This window comes from Pogoniulus pusillus, chromosome 39 (assembly GCF_015220805.1).
Source record: "Pogoniulus pusillus isolate bPogPus1 chromosome 39, bPogPus1.pri, whole genome shotgun sequence".
NCBI lineage: Eukaryota > Metazoa > Chordata > Aves > Piciformes > Lybiidae > Pogoniulus > Pogoniulus pusillus.
Window position 1 is genome coordinate 212,428 of NC_087302.1, and position 18,566 is coordinate 230,993.

Consider the following 18,566-nt stretch of genomic DNA (forward strand, 5'->3'; position numbering starts at 1 on the left):
GGCTGGGCAGCACATCCATGCAGGGGATTAAGGCACCCTCAGCAAATCTACAGATGACACCAAGCTGGGTGGCTGTGTTGATGTGCTCAGAGAGTAGGGAGGCTTTGCAGAGGGGCCTGGACAGGTGACAGCCATGGGCCAAGACTCTGAGAAGGACCCTGGGGGTTCTGGTTCACAGTCAGTTAAATATGAGCCAGCAGTGCCCAGGTGACCAGGAAAGCAAATGTCATCCTGGCTTGGATTAGAACCAGGGTAGGCAGCAGGGACAGGAGGTGCCCATCCCCCTGTGCTCAGCACTGGGGAGGACACCCCTCGAGTGCTGTGCTCAGCTCTGGGCCCCTCACTGCAGGAAGGACACTGAGGGGCTGCAGCCTGCCCAGAGCACAGCAGGGAGGATAGAGAAGGGCCTAGAGCAGCTGGGGGTGAGGGAGGCTGTGAGAGCTGGGAGTGTGCAGGTGGAGAAGAGGAGGCTGAGGCAGAGCTCACTGCTCTCTGCAGCTCCCTGAGAGAGGAGGGGGCAGCCTCTGCTCCCTGGGGGCAAGGGACAGCAGCAGAGGGAATGGCTCCAAGCTGCCCTAGGGGAGGCTCAGGCTGGAGCTCAGGAAATGTTTCTGCCCTGGAAGGGTTCTGAAGGCTTGGCACAGGCTGCCCAGGGCAGTGCTGCAGTGCCCATCCCTGGGGGTGTTCCAGCAGCTGTGGAGCTGGAGTTCAGGGTCATGGTTTGGTGCTGGGCCTGCAGTGCTGGGTGGACTGTTGGGCTGGATCAGCTTGGAGGCCTCTTCCAAATGGATTTATTCTGGGATTCTATGTTATATTTTTGGGGGTCACTTCCTTGGGTCATGGATGTGGGCTGGGTGCATGTTCCTCCACTGAGCTGTGTGCAGCACACTCCAGCTCTGTGGAGACCTGCCTGTCCCTGGGTTGCCCAATGCTGCAGGGCAGGGTGCAAGTCCAGCATCCGGAGAGCTCCATCCTGCCCCAGGTGCTGGTCAAGCCACACTGGGCACAGCCCCCTCTGCTTTGGCATTGTGGCTGGAGCACAGGCACTGTGTGGTGTTCCTGGCTCTACAGGCAGGTTGAGCCTGGCGCTGCCCTGTGCCGTGCTTGCTGCTGCTGGCAGGTGGTTTGCTGTGGCTCTTAACTGGAGCATTTGCTGACCAGCCTTGGCAGTCCCTGGGGGGCCTGATTCAGTTTGCTCCTATTGCTGACCTGCTCCCATGCCACACTGATTAGACGCTTAACTTTGTCTTGATTTGGGTCCAAAGCAACCTACGTGCAAACGGCCAGCCCTTGGCAGCCAGGCCTCTCCTGGAGCCCCGTGATCAGCAGGCAATGGGACCTGAGACATCCCTTCCTGGGCAAAAGGGCAACTGCTCCCCCAGCAGCAAGCCACCATGAGGCCTGGGAGCTGCTGTGTGCAGCTCAGAGCTTGCTGTGCTGCTCCAGAGGTACGGGGAAAGCTTTGATCTGCCCCTGATAATGCTGGCAGGCGCTGGCTGCCTGGGGAGCTGTTTGTCCAGGCTGAGTGCTGCACACACTGCCACACTGCACCCCATGTGCCACACACTGCTGGGTTTGCAATGCCCAGGGTGTTCCTGACCCATAGGATATCCAAGGGGATCACAGGACAGTGTGTTAGAGCGGCTCTGCTGGCTGCCCTGTGCTGCTGGGTGGGATCACAGGGTCACAGCAAAGCATGGAGAGTGGGTTTGGGGCAGAGCAGTGAGGGAGCAGAGGGGATAAAGAGGCTGGCAGATGGGGTACGTCTGGCAGAGGCTCCTGCAGCTCTGATGCTGGGGAGGGGGGCAGCTGAGGCAGAGGGGTAGGGAGACAGGAGTGCATGGAGGCAGGAACCTCGCAGTCCAGGGCAGCCGTTGTGCTTTTGTGGACAAGAGAACAGCCTCCCCTCAGTGCATGGAGGGCACTGGGTGGTGGTCGCTGGTGGTTGCAGCCCTGAGGTGGGGCTGTGCCCGGTGTGCTGAGCTCTTCCCTCCCACTGGTTGCGTGTCTCAGATACCGGCATGACAGGGCTCTCGCCTGGGGGCTGCTCCTGCCAGGAGGTAGGGACCTCTGAGCCGACCTTATGAGGGCTTCCTGTGGGAGCTGGCAGACCCGAGGTGCCCATCCAGCGTTTGGCTTCCAGCCTCGCCTGGCTCTCCCCCTCCCCCCCAGGCAAGCGCTGGCACGGGGCAGCGGAGTTGAACAACTCGCTCTTTGTTCTGCTGCCGAGGCTCCCTGCCCCTGGAGGTGCGGATCCGCCTCCCCCTTCCTCCCAGATGCTCGGACCCCCTGGCAGCCCAGCCCTGGAGATGAGGCTTTCATAGCCTGCCAGTGCTGTGGGGAAGGGGAGTGATGGAGAGTTGTGTCCCCGGGTGGCTGCAGGCTCCTCCTGGCACACAGGCCGCTTTTGCTGCCAGGTTTGGAGCTGCTGGAGCTGCTGCCATGCTGCCTGTCATTGCCCCGGGGGAAGCAGCGGGTTCGGGAAGGAGCCACCCTGCACCCCTGCCTGTGCCTCTGTCTCTGTGCATCCATCTGATCCCAGTCCTCTATCGAGTGCCCAGGGCTGGGAAGGGGCCAGGCTTGCTTGGCAGGAGCACTCAGCTGGGACCATTGCAGCTCGGTCCCTTGTCCCCATCCCTTTGCCTGGGGACAGTGCCTGTGGCAGGACTCATGCTGGCTTTCCTCTCCCTGGCTCTTTGCCCGTGCTGAGGCTGGTTTATCAGCTGGTGCTGATCACCTTGCTGGCCCCAGCCCAGCCTGTCCTCCTCATGTGGCTTCAGCAAGGAGAAGCAGTCACCTGTGCCAGCGTGGGGACAGCTGGGTGCAGGCTGCCCAGTGGAGCCAGGGCTCTGGTCCACACCTGCCCGAGACTGGGCGGGGGTGGTGGTGAGCAGCACCCCCTGGTTAAGGGCTGCTTTATTTTGGTTGCTGCTTAGCAGATATGTCCCTAATTGCCATATAACATTAGGTGCTTGTTCCAGGGGCTCCCAGGGGATCGGCTGGGCTCTCTGGGGGTGTCCCAGCCCTTTAGGACAGGACATCTCACAGTGTTTGGCTCTGCAGTGGGCTCTGGTGCTGGGCACAAGCTGTCCCTACTTGTAGGCCATGCCCAGAGCAGGCTGATTGGCTGTGTCCAGATGCAGGTGAGGGAGCTGCTCTGTTGTCGTGCAGGTTAAGCCCTGACAGCAGCACACTCAGCTCTTGAAGACCCATGGACAGACAGGACATGGCCAGCAGCTTTTTGGTAGAGGCAGAGACAAGGAGTGCCAGAATGCACATTCAGATGGTGCACTGATGACTACCAAAGCTGCTGTGACAGAGCAGGGAAACTGAGGCAGAGCACAGCAAGAGCTACCAGTGCCCTGAGCATCACCTGGTGAGGCTGAGGACAGCAGAGAGCTGGTGCTGACTCTGCAGTCACTTATGTCACATTTGGCTGGAAAGCTCCCAGCAGAACAGGACCTGAGGGTGCTGACTGACAGCAGATGAAGATGAGCCAGTCTGTACCCAAGTGGCCAAGAAGGCTACCAGCATCTTGGCCTAGATCAGCAATGGTGTGGCCAGCAGGAAGAGGGAAGTGATTGTGCCCTTGTACTGGGCACCTGAAATCCTGGGTTCAGTTCTGGGCCACTCACTCCAAGAAGGATATTGAGGAGCTGGAGTAGGTCCAGAAAAGGGCAACAAAGCTGTGGAAAGGTCTGGAGAACAGAGCTGGGAAGGAGCAGCTGAGCGAGCTGGGGGTGGGCAGTGTGCAGAAGGGAAGGCTGAGGGCAGAGCTCATTGCTCTCTGCAGCTCCCTGAGAGGAGGCTGCAGCCAGGTGGGGGTTGGGCTCTGCTCCCCAGGAACTAGTTGCACCAAGGGGGGTTTAGGTTGGATACTAGATTTTTTTTTCACTGGCATTGTTGTTAAGCCCTAGAACAGATTGCCCAGGGCTGCAGTGGAATCACCCTCCCCAGAGGTACTCAAAAGTAGATGTGCTGAGGGTTGTGATCTAGTGGTGGACTTGGCAGGGCTGGATTGGTGGTGGGACTCTGTTAAAGGTCTTTCCCAGCCTAAATGATTCTGTGGTGCCTGGGTGTGCCATGAACTACACATAACCTATACCTGTCTGGCCAAGGTCTCCTGTTGTCCAGTGCCTGGCATGGTGATGTTCCTCCTGGGAAGGCAGGCCTGGGACTCTGTGGTGTGGGAGAGCTGGGACTGACAGAAGTCCTGTGTGATGTCGCTTGGTGGCTATGTGAATCTGGTGCTTGTCCCTACCCTCCTGCTTTGCTTGTCCTGCTTTCATAACAAAGGTCTGTGCTATTTGTACAGCAGCTGGCAGCAGCTTCCAAGGATACCCCTGGATGATGCTTGGCCTATTACCTGGAGAGCAGGACCCTTCTGGGGGTTTCTTGCTTCTCCATCCCCCCTGGGAAGATGAGACAGCATGGAGAAGCCACTCTGAGGACTGGAACCTGGCTGTACTCCAGCTGCTGCAGGTCCTCTGGCCATGAGAGCCAGGCTGAGTGTCAAGATCCCCTGTGTGCTTGCATCTGGCTGGGCAACAAGGTTTGGGGAGCAGGGAGACATCTATGTGGGCATGTAGACAGCTGGTACAGCCCAGCGTGGCCAGGCTGATGCCCTGTGGAAAATCCACATTCGCCCTCCACACTGCTGCTCATCCTCTCCTGCAAACCGCCCCCCCCCCCCCCCCCCCCCCCCCCCCCCCCCCGAATTTAATCTCTGGGGGGAGGGGAGAAAGAAAGAAATCTTCTGCTGAAAACTCTCCTCTCAATTTTGGTGAGAGGAAAAAAGATGTCCAAAGATACCACGGCTCCAGTTTCTTCCTCTGCCCACCCCCTAGGGATTGTCACAGTGTCTGTCGGGGGTGGCGAGAAAGCGAAGCACCTTCAGGTTGGCCAAAGAGGCATTAAAGCTGGGGTTAATTTTCCTGGAGGAGGGTGGGACCCGGGGAAGGTGACAGGAGCGAGTCTCGGGCAGAGCACGTCAGAAGCTGCTGTTTGCTGTGGCTGCTAAGCGAAAAGAGCCCAGGGACACGCAGTGCTGCTCCCACGCGGCTGCTGGCAGCGTGAGCCTGGTGCCGGCGCTGCCCTCTGCTCTGCCTTCTCAGGTTTAGGCACTTTCGGCTTTCCCAGGCTCTGCTCGCCGCTGGCTGGGGCGAAGCCGTCGATCTCTTGGGAGGAATGAAGTTAAACAGCTGCTAATGAAGCGCCGGGGGGAGGTGTGCGCCCAGCAGCTCTAACCACGGCTCCGTGCCGCGGCGCTCGGCTCCCCGCTCCTGCCTTCTCCGCGAGTCCTCCGGCCCCAGCCAGCTCGCCAAACCTGGCACCCCCACTGGCACCCACGGCTGGAGCTGCTGCCAGCGCCAGTGCCAGAGCCGCACCGGGCTGCAGCCGTTCGCTGCCGAGAGCTCCCGGCCGCTGTTCCCCGGAGCCCCGCACAGCCTGCCCGGGCCTCTTCCCGCTGCTGGGGTACAGCTGCAGCCTGCCTGCCGGGTTGGTTCGAGGCTTGCTTTGGCTCTGGGCTGGCTCGCTGTGTTTTGGCATTCCAGGCCTTTGGAACTTCAGTGGGATCTTGCTGCTGAGTGTGTGGCTGCAGCACGGCCCAGCAGCTGCCTGTCTGCTGGCAGTCCCCAGCAGGGCTGCATCGATGCATTGATCCCCATCCGCATGCGGCTCAGAGCTCACTGCCCGGCAGGGGCACCAAGGCACGGGCACGAGGAGGCTGGTTGGGCCGTTCTGGGAGTTTTCAGCTCTTGGTGCAAGGGCAGTTCAAAGTGCAGCTGCATGGCATTGCCAGGCCTGCCCGTGCCATGGCACCCAGTGCTGCCTGTCACCTGCCGAGCATATCTCTTCCTCAGCCACAAGCTGATCAGGGCTGTCCCCAGCCCTGTTTGTTCCATGCTGCAGGCAGAAGTGCTGCCAGTCCCCTGTCCACAGCAGCCGTGGCTCCAGCATGGGCCTCACACCTATCCTCAAGACCAGGCTTGTGTCTCCCAGGGATGGAACAAGCCTCAGGCTGCCCCAGCCTGCTTCTCTTCCTGCAGGATCCGTCCCCAGCTGTCCAAAGAGAAGATAGAGGGATGCCACATCTGCACCTCGGTGACACCTGGCGAGCCCCAGGTGCTGCTGGGGAAGGACAAGGCCTTCACCTATGACTTTGTCTTTGACCTGGACACATGGCAGGAGCAGATCTATGCAACGTGTGTGGGCAAGCTCATTGAAGGCTGCTTTGAGGGCTATAATGCCACTGTGCTGGCATATGGCCAGGTACATGTTCTGCCTTTTCCTTGGGCATGGGCACTGGGCTCCCATGCATCACTGAGTGCTGTGGTTGGTCAGATGGCACCCACAAATGTTAGGAGAGGTGGGGAGTGTATAAACTCTTGGGTGTGGAGGGGACAGAGTTGTCCCTAAGCACTGGGTGGGAAGAGAGCGGGAGAGGGCTGGGAGGGAGGCACAGGAGGGAGCTGGGGTGGTGTTGAGGATCAGAAGGGCTCAGCAGAGACGTTTTAGGGAGCTTAGGGTGGCAAGGGGAGCTCTGGGTTGTAGTGGGCAAAGCTGAGCCTGGAAGGGTCCAGCCAGCTTCTCCCTCTCTGCCCCTGCAGACTGGTGCAGGGAAGACCTACACCATGGGCACTGGCTTTGACATGAACATCTCTGAGGAGGAGCAGGGCATCATCCCGCGGGCCATCGGGCACCTCTTCAGTGGCATCGAGGAGCGCAAGCGGGTGGCACGGAGTCAGGGCATGGAAGCACCTGAGTTCAAAGTCAGTGCCCAGTTTCTGGAGGTGAGTGACAGCAGGCCTGGGGGGACACCATGGCCCTGCCCTCTGCTTCGCTAAGATCCCATGTCCTGGGCCCTTTGAGTCCTCTATGTCCTGGCTGCTCCTCACCTGAGCTGTACCCCACAGCAGGTGTGTGGCCAGAGATGTGTGCCAGGGCAGAGGAGACCCAAAACACCTGGATGTTCTTGACCTCACGATGGCCACAAACTGAGGTGACACTTTCTTGGTTGCAAGGAGTGCCCCTTGTGTGGTCTGCAAACCGAGGTGGCTCTGGGCTTGCTCATCCTTGCCCTCAGTCAGGAGCAGTAGCATACCTGCTGCCCGGGATCTGCACCAGCATTCCCAGAGAAATAAGGAGAGACCAAACTGCCCTTCTGTGGGGACCTTTGCCATGTCCTTTGCTGCATCTTTGACCTTGAGAAGGCTACATTGCATCCTCTCCCCCCTCTGCTTTGGCCTCTCAGTTTTAAAAGGTTCTTCCGTGAGCTGCTTCTTTCCCGGGAGAGCTCTGTCCCATGACGCCTGTGGGTCTTGTGTGTCTGCAGCAGAGTCCCTGGGGGATCAGTTCTGGGCTGGAAGTCCAGAGACATTGATTTAAGAGCCTGGTGAGAACACAGGGCAGTGTTGAATGAATCTGAGCTCCTGAGCAAACTTCATCTGGTTGGTGTCCCAAGCTGGGGTACAGCCTGCAGGAGACAGGCAGAAAGAGAGGCCTCATGCTCTGATCTTGCTAAGATGTGGCTTTGGCAGCTGTCTCACCTGGGATCCTCCAGATGAAGGTGGCCTGGAGAGGGGAAGCAGTGCCCTAAGCAGTACCTGTTATCCTGGGGGGGCTCCTTGCCAGTCAGCTGTTTGGAATGACCCCACACTGCCCCAGGGAGCTGAATGACCTGTTAGCAGGGTTTGGGACACATGAGGGATGAGCACTAGGGAGAGGATGCCTACTCTGCCTTTGTTCCAGCCTGTCACACCAGCTGCCATGGAGACTTCCTGTAGTCCTTCTGTCTTGTCACCACCTCTGACTCCTGATGGCTTTGGCTTTCAGAACAGCCCCAGTGACGTTTGTCCTGCAGCTACAGAGGAGAATGGGAACAAGCTTTCCTCTGCAGTGTTTCAAAACCACTCATGGTCACACTCCCCAGGCCAGCTATGCCCAGTGAGACGCTGGCAGCCTCAAGGTGGGGGGCATCTGCCAGCTGCAGGGGGCTGTACATGTGGAGAGAGTGAAACCCATTGCCTGCTGGTCTGCTGACCAAGGCTCTTGGAAGGCATTGCCCACTGGTTTACCACACAGACATGATCATCAGACTGGGAGCTCTTGTGCCACTGCACTGAGAGCCACCTGTGTCCAGCCAGCTCAGGGAGGGTTTGTGGCAACAATGGCTCTGCTGTGCCAGCATGGGCACGTGGCTGCAGCAGGGCCCGGGCACCAGCCCCTGTCCCGCCACTAATGCAGGGTGTGTGACCCTGCTGATCCCCATCCTGTTACTGCTGGAGCAGGCAGTGGGTTTTAAAGCCCTGGGGAGCCTGTTTGCACCTGGGCTGGCAAGGGCTGGATTAGCCTCAGATGCTCTGCTGCCAGAAGCCCACTGGCCTCGGGTGACCCTGGTCCCTGCACTGGGACGTGACTGCAGGAGGGTAAGCTACAACCCTGATTGCTGGACAGGAGGGCAAGAAGGCAAGGGTTTCCCTCTGGCCCAGGGTGACAGAGGGTCAAAGTATGGATGGGGGCATCCTCTGTCAGCTTTGAGTCATAGAATGGTTTAGGTTGGAAGGGATGTCCAAGCTCATCCAGTTCTAACCCTCTGCCATAGGCAGTGACACCTCCTACTAGAACAGGTCACTCAAGGCCTCATCTAACCTGGTCCTGAACACCTCCAGAGTCTTCCCTGCTTGCCCATCACTCCCTGGTCCCCCTTTTCACCCAGCAGAGGTGACTTCAGGGACCTGTGACAGGAGAGGGGCTCTGCTGTCTCCTGTGACTGGGAATACCAAGGAAGACTAAGGTGATGCATAGCTGCCAGGTGTCTGCTCAGGCTCTAGGGACAGGGCTCTGAAAGTGTCCTGGTTCCTGCACAGCTGCCTGTGTGGCACAGAGACAGGACAGGGCTGGGCAGCTGGAACCAACCCAGACTGCAGCTCAGATCTTCACAGGGCAACCAGGCACTGTGTGCCCAGGCGCCTCATACCTTCTGGGCATCCTGGCCTAGCTGGGTCCCCCTGCGTGTAGGTCAGGCCTTGCCTGTGCTCCATCTCCTGCCTGCAGCCACACCCCTGAGCATCCTCTGCTGCTCTTGCCCCCCTCCTGGGGCCATTTCTGCTGGTCTGCAGCATGCAGTATCAACATGGCAGGGCAGGTCAGTCCCAATCTGCTGGGCTCTAGTGGCCTCCTGCTCACTGCTGCTGACCCTGCACCCACCTCTGCCCTGCTCAGCTCTACAACGAGGAGATCCTGGACCTGTTTGACAGTGCCCGCGACCCTGACGCACGCCACCGCAAATCCAACATCAAAATCCATGAGGATGCCACTGGCAGCATCTACACCACGGGGGTCACCTCTCGCCTCATCAGCTCACAGGATGAGGTGGGTGAGCAATGGAGCAGGCGTGGAGAAGGGATGGCAGCTGGGTGCCTGCCAAACCAGGAGTGCACTAGAGAAGGAGGAGATCTTCCTGGGGATGGGACAGAGCAAGAAGAGGTTGGAGTGCTGCCAGGCTGCAGCAGGATGCTGCTCTGACTCCCCAGGACACTGAAGTTTCATTCTTCCTGCCCTGTGTCGTTGTAGCTGATCCAGTGCCTAAAGCAGGGAGCTCTGTCCCGCACCACTGCCAGCACCCAGATGAACGTGCAGAGCTCCCGCTCCCATGCCATCTTCACCATTCACCTGTGCCAGATGAGAGTGTGCCCCCGCCCAGAGCTGGTGAGATGAGCTTCTGCCTCGTGGCTCCACTGTTCCTGATACCCAGGCAGCACACGGGGGTCTCTTGGAAAGGGGGCAGCAGTTGAAGTCTTGCAAAGAGAGACTGGATTTGGTCTGTCTGTTTTCCACTCATAGCCACTGGCAGCATCCACTGCCAGCTGAGCTCTGCCCTGATACAGCCCCAGCCAAGGCAGGGATTGTCTGGCCCAAGGGATGGCCAAGAGCAAGCTGCTGTTGGGATCCTCTTCCCCATCCTTGAGGAGCTGGATGCACAAAGTGAACGCTGAGGCTTTTGCTGCTGTTCGGGTGCAGCCAAGAATGCTCCTGCACACTCTGGGTCCAATTTGATGACTGCTTCCTTCTGTGCCTGGCTGCAGGTGAACGGGGAGGTGCTCAGCCCCCTGGATGGAGCCCAGCCCACCACAGACTATGAGACCCTCACAGCCAAGTTTCACTTTGTAGACCTGGCTGGCTCAGAGAGGCTGAAGCGAACAGGTGCCACTGGCGAGAGAGCAAAGGAGGGCATCTCCATCAACTGTGGGCTGGTATGACCCTGGGCACTGGTGTGCAATGGGAGGGTGGAGGCAGGGCCTGTCTGGGGGAGCCTGGCAGTCATGCTTGAAGATTCTCTGGGCTGTTTGGGGTTGCTGCTGTCTCTGCTGGAGTCTGTGCTACCTGGCCCTGTAGGCAGGAATACGAACAATCCAAAATACAAGCAGCGAGAGCACAGCTTTGCTGCTGAGGGCAGGACTGTGGGGAGGCATCCAACTAGGCACAGGGGCACAAGTCCCCTAAAGCTTGAGGTTTGCTTACTTGAGCTTAAAAGAAACACCAGGGCTCAATGCTGCTCCTCAGCATGTGTGGAAGAGAGGCTCACACCATGGAAGGAGGGGGAAGGCTGAGACTGGCAAGGGAAGCCCCATGCCACCTCTGGCACCTCAAACATGTGCCACAGCACCCTCATGTCTCAGACCTGTCATGCTGGCTGTGTGACAGCTGAGTTCTCAGCAGGGGCTGAATTTGGGGGATGCCTTGTTCTGTGTTGGTAGCTGGCCCTGGGGAACGTCATCAGTGCCCTCGGAGACCAGAGCAAGAAGGTTGTCCATGTGCCCTACCGTGACTCCAAGCTCACTCGCCTGCTGCAGGATTCCCTTGGGGGCAACAGGTAAGGGGGTCCCAGGCTGGGGTCAGGCTCTGGGAGAGGACTGTAGGGACTGTCCACCTGCAAGTATGGCCAAGGGTCTATGTAGCCATGTAGCAGCTACACCAGGGCTCAAGTCCTGTCTGGCACGCAGGGCATGACTTTGCAGATGTCAAGACCTGCAAGCGCTCCTCCTAAGTCCCAGGTGAAATTAGCCAGCTCTGGGAGAGCCAGCTGGTGCCAAGCACTCTGGAGCCCTTGCAGACCTGGGACTTGGCAGGTGGTGCTGCCTGGCACAGGATGAAGTCCCTGCCTGCTTAAGGAATACCACTTCAAAGACTCCATCCTAGTGCAGCTGTCCTGGCTCATGTGGGCTGGTGGAGGTTTGCTTTGCTCAGTGCTGTGAGATGTTGCTTGTGGAGACTTGCTGGTGCCCTTGCTCTGGGGGGACTGACCCCACTTTCTGCCTTGGCTATAAAACACAGAAGGGCATCGGATGGGTGGCAGGTGGCCTGTGCTGGGTCCCAGGTCCCCAGATGCCAAGTTGATGCAGGGTGGGGGAAGCTGTCTTCACTGTGACCTTCACCTACCCCAGCCAAACCATCATGATTGCCTGTGTGAGCCCATCTGACCGGGACTTCATGGAGACCCTGAACACACTCAAGTATGCCAACCGGGCTCGCAACATCAAGAACAAGGTGGTGGTGAACCAGGACAAGACAAGTCAGCAGATCAGTGCCCTGCGGGCAGAGATTGCCCGCCTGCAGATGGAGCTGATGGAGTACAAGGCAGTGAGTGCCCGAGCGAACCTGCAGAGGTGGGATGGAGGCAGCAGTAAGCCTCCCTGCTTGTGTTTGAACTTGCCCACCGTCCTCTGCCTCTGCTGCTAGAAGAGGTCAGAAGGCTGAAAAGATGCAGGTCAGGTCCTGCCCTGCCCCAGGCAGCACCTTGGGCAAGTCTCTTGGGGATGCTAAGGCAGGCAGAAGCCTTGAAGCATCTCTCACCCTCTGCCTGTTGAGCTCAGGCTTTCCTGGTCCTTAGATTTGCCTCTGCCAGGGCTTTGGGCAGGTCTGTCCCCAGGGATGCAGTGGCAGGCCCCCGTGTGGCAGCGCTCTTCTGTCTCCACAGGGCAAGCGGGTGATGCTGGAGGACGGCTCGGAGGGGTACAGCGACCTGTTCCGCGAGAACGCGCTGCTGCAGAAGGAGAACAGTGCCCTCCGCATGCGCATCAAGGCCATGCAGGAGGCCATCGACGCCATCAACAGCAGGGTCACGCACCTCATGAGCCAAGAGGCCAATCTGATGCTGGCCAAGGCAGGTGAGGCTGAGTGAGTGCATTGCATGGTGAGGTCAGCTCAGATGGATGCTGTGATCCACCTGTGCCTCTGCTCCTCCAGGTGATGGCAATGAAGCCATTGGCACCCTCATCCAGAACTACATCCGGGAGATTGAAGAGCTGAGGTGAGCTGGGATGGCAGCTAGGGCATCACTTGGGACCCTCAACCAGTGGGTGCCCAGGTGTGGCTTTATATGTCCCTGCCTCCAGTGTCACTGGGGTGAGTCCTAAGCCTTGGTGGAGTAACAACTGCCTACACTGGGGCTGTGGGAGCCGAAGCCTTGGTGCCAGACAGTACTCTGGCCATTGTTGCCCCTTGTGGGGTCACAGATGGAGGGGGAGACCCTGGTGGAAGTGCCTGGTGTCTCCTAGGGACTGGACTCCTAAAGCTGGGTCCATCCCAGCCTTTTGTGTGGTCCTGGGACCCTGTCTTGCGGCATCCTGATCTTCTTATCACTAGCAGGGGGCAGCTTTGTGTTGAATCTGTGCCTGGCTCATACCATCCTAAAACCAGGCAAGGTCCCCTGCAGGGACAGGGAGGTCCCCTCTGACCACAGCTTGTCTCCATTCCCCAGAACCAAGCTCCTGGAGAGCGAGTCCATGAACGAGTCCCTGCGCCGCAGCCTCTCGCGGGTCTCTGCCCGGCCGCCCTACGCCACGGGGCTGTCCCCAGCACCAGCCCTGCCTGGGCTCTGCAGCCCAGCGGCGGTGCTGGACACTGAGGCCTCCGACGTCCTCCGGCGGGCCAAGCAGGACCTGGAGCGCCTGAAGAAGAAAGAGAGGAGGCAGCAGAGGAAAAGGTGAAGGCAGATGCTGGATGGTGTGGAAAGGAGGAGGCTGGGGATCCCTGTCTGTCCGTCTGGGTGGGGTCAGGTGTCCTGCTTCCCCCAGCCATACTATAGCCTGAGCACCAAGACAAAGTCCAGCTGCCTGCATTCCCCTCCCCGTGGTGGTCTCTGTGTGATCCCAGAGAACTTTCCCTAAAGGCCAAAGAGCAGGAGACAAGGAGGAGGATGACCCATCCTCAGGCTCCTTCATGATGGCACTCATCAGAACTGCTCTGCTCTACCCCAGCCCTGAGAAAGAAGCATTTAAGAAACGACAGAAACTGCAGCAGGACAATGGGGAGGAGACAGATGAGAACGAGGCAGAGGAGGTGAGCAGGCTTTACACTCACACAAGTGTTTGGGTGTGGAGAGCATTGTCACTGCCCCAAGTGGGAGAGGAACTATGCCCAGCCTGGCCCTGTCAGCGGGCTGGAGGGGTCATGGAGCTGAGAACTCTATACTGGAGCAGGGTGGGGCTGGATGCTCCCCAGCCAACCCTGCTGTGGAGTCCACATCTTTTTGGGCTTGGTTTCAATAAGCAAAAGTGAGGAAGGATTGGGCGATGCAGTGCTACCCACCTGGGAGGGAATGGATGCAAGGGTGGATGGGTCACAGACCTGCTGCTCAACAGGGCACACCAGGGGTCCAGAAATGGGCATCCTGCTGCGGGACAGGAGGCTGCAGCCCATAGCTGGAGGCTGAGCTCAGGTTTGGAAGGAGCTGCAGAGAGAAGGGTGAGGCTGTGCTGCAAGCTGAAGTTAGAGGTTCGTCTTTTAGGAGGAGGATGAGGAACAGGATGAGAGTGGCTGTGAGGAAGAGGATGGACATGATGATGAAGATGAGGACTCAGGCAGCGAAGAGAGCCTGGTGGACTCAGACTCAGATACAGAGGAGAAGGGTAAAGTGTGGAACCATGCCTGGAGCCCAGGTTATGGGGGTGCATTTTCTGGTGTCTCATGGCACTGAGCTCTGGTCCTGGGCAGGGGGGAGCCTGCTGGGAGACTTTGGCCACATCTCTCTTGCAGGGCTTGACAAAGTACCAGGGCTGCTGCAGGGAGTCTCCAGTGCTCTCTGGGATACAGCTGCTCCCCAGCTGTGGGCTCCCATCACTTCCTGTGCCCTCTCTTTGTGCTGTGGCTCAGCAGGGCCATGGAAGCTATGCTTCTCCCACCCCTCCCAGACTGACTGTCTTCCATCGGCCTCCAGCCGTCAGTTTCCAGGCAGACCTGGCGGATCTGACTTGTGAGATCGAGATCAAGCAGAAGCTGATTGATGAGCTGGAGAACAGCCAGCGGCGCCTGCAGACCCTCAAGCATCAGTACGAGGAGAAGCTGATCCTGCTGCAAAACAAGATCCGGGACACACAGCTGGAGCGGGATCGCGTCCTGCAGAACCTCAGTGAGAACAGCCTCACCCGCGGGGTCCCATCCCCTCAGCACCAGGCCCCATCCTGCCCAGCTGACTCTGAGCCTGCTCGTACTGCTGGCTCTGGTAGAGCTTTGCTGTTCCCCTGCCTGTGGCTGAGTCGCTGGGATCCCAAGACTGCTTGTTTTGCTGTGGGAGCAGGACTAGTCAGGTGGAGAGGTGGTTGGAAAGGTTGCAAGGCAAAGCCTCTTCTGTTCTTGAACACCACACGAGATGTGGAAACACTTGGGCGAACATGTGAAGACACCAGAGCCGAGTGGTGTAGCTGATCCATAGGCTCAGCAGATCAGCCTAGCTTTATAGCTCCTCTCAGCCCAGTGACTGCACTGTCACCCGCTGTCCCCATCCTACACTGAGCTTTAACCCATCACTTACAGTGGGTGCCCCCAGACAGACTCCAGGCTGTGATGGGACCAGAGCAGACGGGTGAGGGAGGAGTTTGGTGAGATGCTGATTGAGCAGTGCCTGCTGCCTCCAGGGAAGGTGTGTAGGTGCAGGAGGAGCCCAGTGTGTGGCCACTTCGAGCCCTTTCCTTGCTCCCTCAGGCACCATGGAGTGCTACACAGAGGAGAAAGCCAACAAGATCAAAGCGGACTATGAGAAGCGGCTGAAGGAGATGAACAGGGACCTGCAGAAGCTGCAGGCAGCCCAGAAGGAGCATGCCAGGCTGCTCAAGAACCAGTCACGCTACGAGCGCGAGCTGAGGAAGCTGCAGGCAGAGGTGGCTGAAATGAAGAAGGCCAAGGTACAGGATATGCCAGGGCAGGCAGGCATCCCCACCTCGGGACTGCTTCCCTGCTCAGAAGTGAGATTTGCCACTCCCAGTGGCAAGTGCAGGACATCTGCCTGCCTGATGGGTGGGTGTCCTGGGCCAGTTGAGTGCCCGCACTGAGAGCTGGCACCACCCTGTGCCAGGTTGCACTGATGAAGCAGATGCGGGAGGAGCAGCAGCGCAGGCGGCTGGCAGAGACGAAACGCAACCGGGAGATAGCGCAGCTCAGGAAGGAGCAGCGGCGGCAGGAGGTGAGAGCCGGCAGGTGTCTCTGTGCAGCTGGGAGCTGGGCTGGCTGGGATCAGATATCTGTCCTGCTCTGGCTCTACAGGATGCTGTCAGTGAAACCTGGGGCCCTGCTGCACCCATGGCCTCACCAGGGGCCGTGCAGCCCTGGCAGAGCAGGGCTGAAGTGGTCCCAAGGGCTCCTGGTGTGGCTGGGGGAGATGCTGTGAGCTGTCTGCCATGCTCTGAGGACAATGTGCCATCAGGGGCTGGAAACCTGTTTGCTGTTAAAGTCAGAAGTGAGACTGTTTATGCCAAAGTAAAAGCCCTGGGCTTTGGTGGTGGCAGCCCCAGGGCTGTGCCCATCGCTGGGGTGCCCAGGCAGCCCCGCAAAGCTCAGTCCCTCTCCTGCAGTTTCAGATCCGGGCTCTGGAGTCTCAGAAGCGCCAGCAGGAAATTGTGTTGCGGAGGAAAACCCAAGAGGTGAGGAGCAGGTTTGCCTCCACAGTGACCCAGTGCCCCTGGGAGTCCTGGCCCCAGTGCTTGGCTCACAGCCCCTCTCCATACTACAGACAGTGCCAGGTCTGGGGGCAGGGTGGGAGGGTTTGTGTGGCTCCATAAGCAGGCAGGAAATGGCTGCAGACAGCAGAGGCATTGCGCTGGGCCCTGAGGGTGAAGGTGGCAGCTGGGGACACCTGCCTGACACCCTCTCCTTCCTCCCTCCTCTGGGCAGGTGTCGGCACTGCGCCGCCTGGCCAAGCCCATGTCGGAGCGGGGCACGGGCAGGCCTGGCCAGAAGGCAGCCATGCTGGACTCGGGCGCAGAGGTCTCCGCCAGCACCACCTCCTCCGAGCCCGAGTCCGGTGCCCGCTCAGTGTCCAGCATCGTGCGCCAATGGAACAGGAAGATCAACAACTTCCTGGGAGACCCCTCACCCCCTGCCAGTGGAACTCGACCCACCAGGTCAGGGCAGGGCTGTGTGGGTGGGTGATGGCATATCCCAGGGATCCCGTGTCAAGCTTTTGGCCGGTGGCAGCAATTGAGGGCCAGCTTCAGATGGTGCATGTGGCCTGAGACACTCCACTGCCCCAGAGTCAGGTTGTGCCAGCAGCATGTGACTGTCCCCTGGGCTGAAGCCCAGTTTTGGTCTTCCAGGAGCACTGAAAGCCATGAGACAAACCTTGCTGGGCCCATCTGTGGTCGCTAGGGGGTGACAGGAAAGTTGGACAATGCATCCATGATGCAGATGCTTCCTCTGCGCCTGACCAGCCAGAGGCCAGGCATCCTTCTGGGGCAAGCACAACTTGCCAGGCATGGTGTAGCTGCTCACCCATCTGCCTCTTCTCCCCTCTGGCTGCAGGAAGAAGTTCCCCAAGAAGGGAACGAGCCAGACCTTCAATAAAGCTGCCCGGCTCAAGTGGCAGTCCCTGGAGCGACGAATCTTCGACATCGTCATGCAGAGGATGACCATAGTCAACCTGGAGGCTGACATGGAGCGGCTCATCAAGGTGACTGTGGGGACCGAGGGCCAGGTGGTGAGCGCAGGGCAGGGGGGCAGCTGTGCTGACAGTGCCCACGTCCCATCCCCTTCCCCCAGAAACGCGAGGAGCTGGCACTGCTGCAGGAAGCGCTGCTGGGCAAGAGGGCGAAGCTGCAGGCAGAGAGCCCCTTGGAACAGAAGGGGCTGCAGGAGCTGAACGAGGAGATCGAGGTGCTGGGGGCCAACATCGACTACATCAATGACAGCATTTCTGACTGCCAGGCCACCATCATGCAGATTGAGGAGACCAAGGTGAGTGGCTGGACTGGGCCCAGCATCCCTGGGAGGCAAGGGCATCCTTGGGCACAGCCAGGCTGGGCATCCTGGAGTCCTCCGGGCCATGCGTCACACACTTGGTGGGGCTGCACCCATGCAGTCACTTCTCCTTAGGGGGTTACCTGTGGAGTGCAGATGGGTCCTTGTGTGTCCATGGACAGACTGCTGGTGCCCTGTGCCCCCATCACTCTGGGATTAGAGACCAGCTTCAGCCCCCATCCTCCCATGGGTGATCCCCATGGGAGTTTTGTGTGCTGGGGACATGCCTTAGGACTGGCTTTTGGCCAGCAGAAACCTGGTAAGCTTTGTGTCTGGTTTTGGCACTGGGCACACCACCAAGATGCTGTGCAGCACCAGCTCCCCTCTGGTGGCTGCAGCCCAGGCTGGAGGCTGTGTGCTGTCCCTGCTTGTCACCAGCTGCCAGCTGTCACCTAGCTCAGTGGGGCAGAAGGGAATGCTTGTTAAGATCTGCTGTGGGGATGGGGATGGTGTCTGCAGGTTAGTTGAGGATGTTTGCAGCAGCACAGATGCCTCTCAGCTTGCCTTGGCCACCTCCATGGCCTGATATCCCCAGCAGCCACTTGGGCAGGCTGGGGAGGCTCAGCGTTGGGACCAGGCAGTGCTGGCAGGGCAGTGGAGGGCCAGCTCTGCCCACCCCACCCCCAGCAGCAAAACTCCTGCAGCATCCAACACCCCTCCCTCCGTGTTCCAGGAGGAGCTGGACTCCACGGACACCTCGGTGGTGATCAGCTCCTGCTCCCTGGCTGAAGCCCGGCTCCTGTTGGACAACTTCCTGAAGGCCTCTATTGACAAGGTGCCGCATCCAGACCCAGATGCACGAGGAGGTTTTCACAGCTAGGAGAGGAGCATGGTGCCAGGGTGGGGAGTTGTGGGCACCCTAGGAACCCACCTGAGGCCGTGTGTGGCCATTCCTCCCCAGGGGCTGCAGGTGGCACAGAAGGAGGCCCAGATCCGCCTGCTGGAGGGGCGGCTGCGGCAGACAGACGCCAGCAACTCCTCACAGAACCATGCCCTCCTGGATGCCCTGCGGGAGAAGGCTGAGTCCCACCCGGAGCTGCAGGCCCTGATCCACAATGTCCAGCAAGGTGGGACCCAGGGCTGGTGCATCCATGGGCCAGGAGAGGTGCCCACCCGTGCCACCCCTTCCTGAAAAACCGTGGTGTGGACTGGGGTGTCCAGAGCTGCCTTGAGGGTGCTGGTGGGAAGGGGCCATGTGCTCTGTCCACCACACAATGGGGACGAGGAGCAGGTACCCCCTGCCAGCTGCCTGGGCTTGCCTTCTCCTCTGTGCA

The 18,566-nt window shown here is 59.4% G+C and overlaps 1 protein-coding gene across 6 annotated transcripts in view; it reads left to right on the top strand.

Moving 5' to 3' along the window:
• KIF21B (kinesin family member 21B) overlaps nt 1-18,566 on the top strand; it is a 40,504-nt gene that overhangs the window by 7,595 nt on the left and 14,343 nt on the right. For 2 of the 6 annotated variants that reach the window (XM_064173916.1, XM_064173915.1), the window contains exons 1-21: nt 5,482-6,273; nt 6,612-6,794; nt 9,226-9,375; nt 9,577-9,711; nt 10,089-10,256; nt 10,761-10,876; nt 11,448-11,643; nt 11,981-12,170; nt 12,250-12,313; nt 12,764-12,988; nt 13,263-13,344; nt 13,793-13,913; nt 14,222-14,413; nt 14,986-15,185; nt 15,356-15,463; nt 15,852-15,920; nt 16,171-16,400; nt 16,798-16,945; nt 17,035-17,229; nt 17,966-18,067; nt 18,194-18,359. In XM_064173916.1, the coding sequence (XP_064029986.1) occupies nt 5,674-6,273; nt 6,612-6,794; nt 9,226-9,375; nt 9,577-9,711; nt 10,089-10,256; nt 10,761-10,876; nt 11,448-11,643; nt 11,981-12,170; nt 12,250-12,313; nt 12,764-12,988; nt 13,263-13,344; nt 13,793-13,913; nt 14,222-14,413; nt 14,986-15,185; nt 15,356-15,463; nt 15,852-15,920; nt 16,171-16,400; nt 16,798-16,945; nt 17,035-17,229; nt 17,966-18,067; nt 18,194-18,359 (3,640 nt within the window). In that variant the 5' untranslated portion in view covers nt 5,482-5,673. Of the gene's footprint in view, nt 1-5,228; nt 6,274-6,611; nt 6,795-9,225; nt 9,376-9,576; nt 9,712-10,088; nt 10,257-10,760; nt 10,877-11,447; nt 11,644-11,980; nt 12,171-12,249; nt 12,314-12,763; nt 12,989-13,262; nt 13,345-13,792; nt 13,914-14,221; nt 14,414-14,985; nt 15,186-15,355; nt 15,464-15,851; nt 15,921-16,170; nt 16,401-16,797; nt 16,946-17,034; nt 17,230-17,965; nt 18,068-18,193; nt 18,360-18,566 lie in introns of those variants that run through there. The other 4 variants (XM_064173919.1, XM_064173918.1, XM_064173917.1 and 1 more) reach the window with 4 other exon arrangements.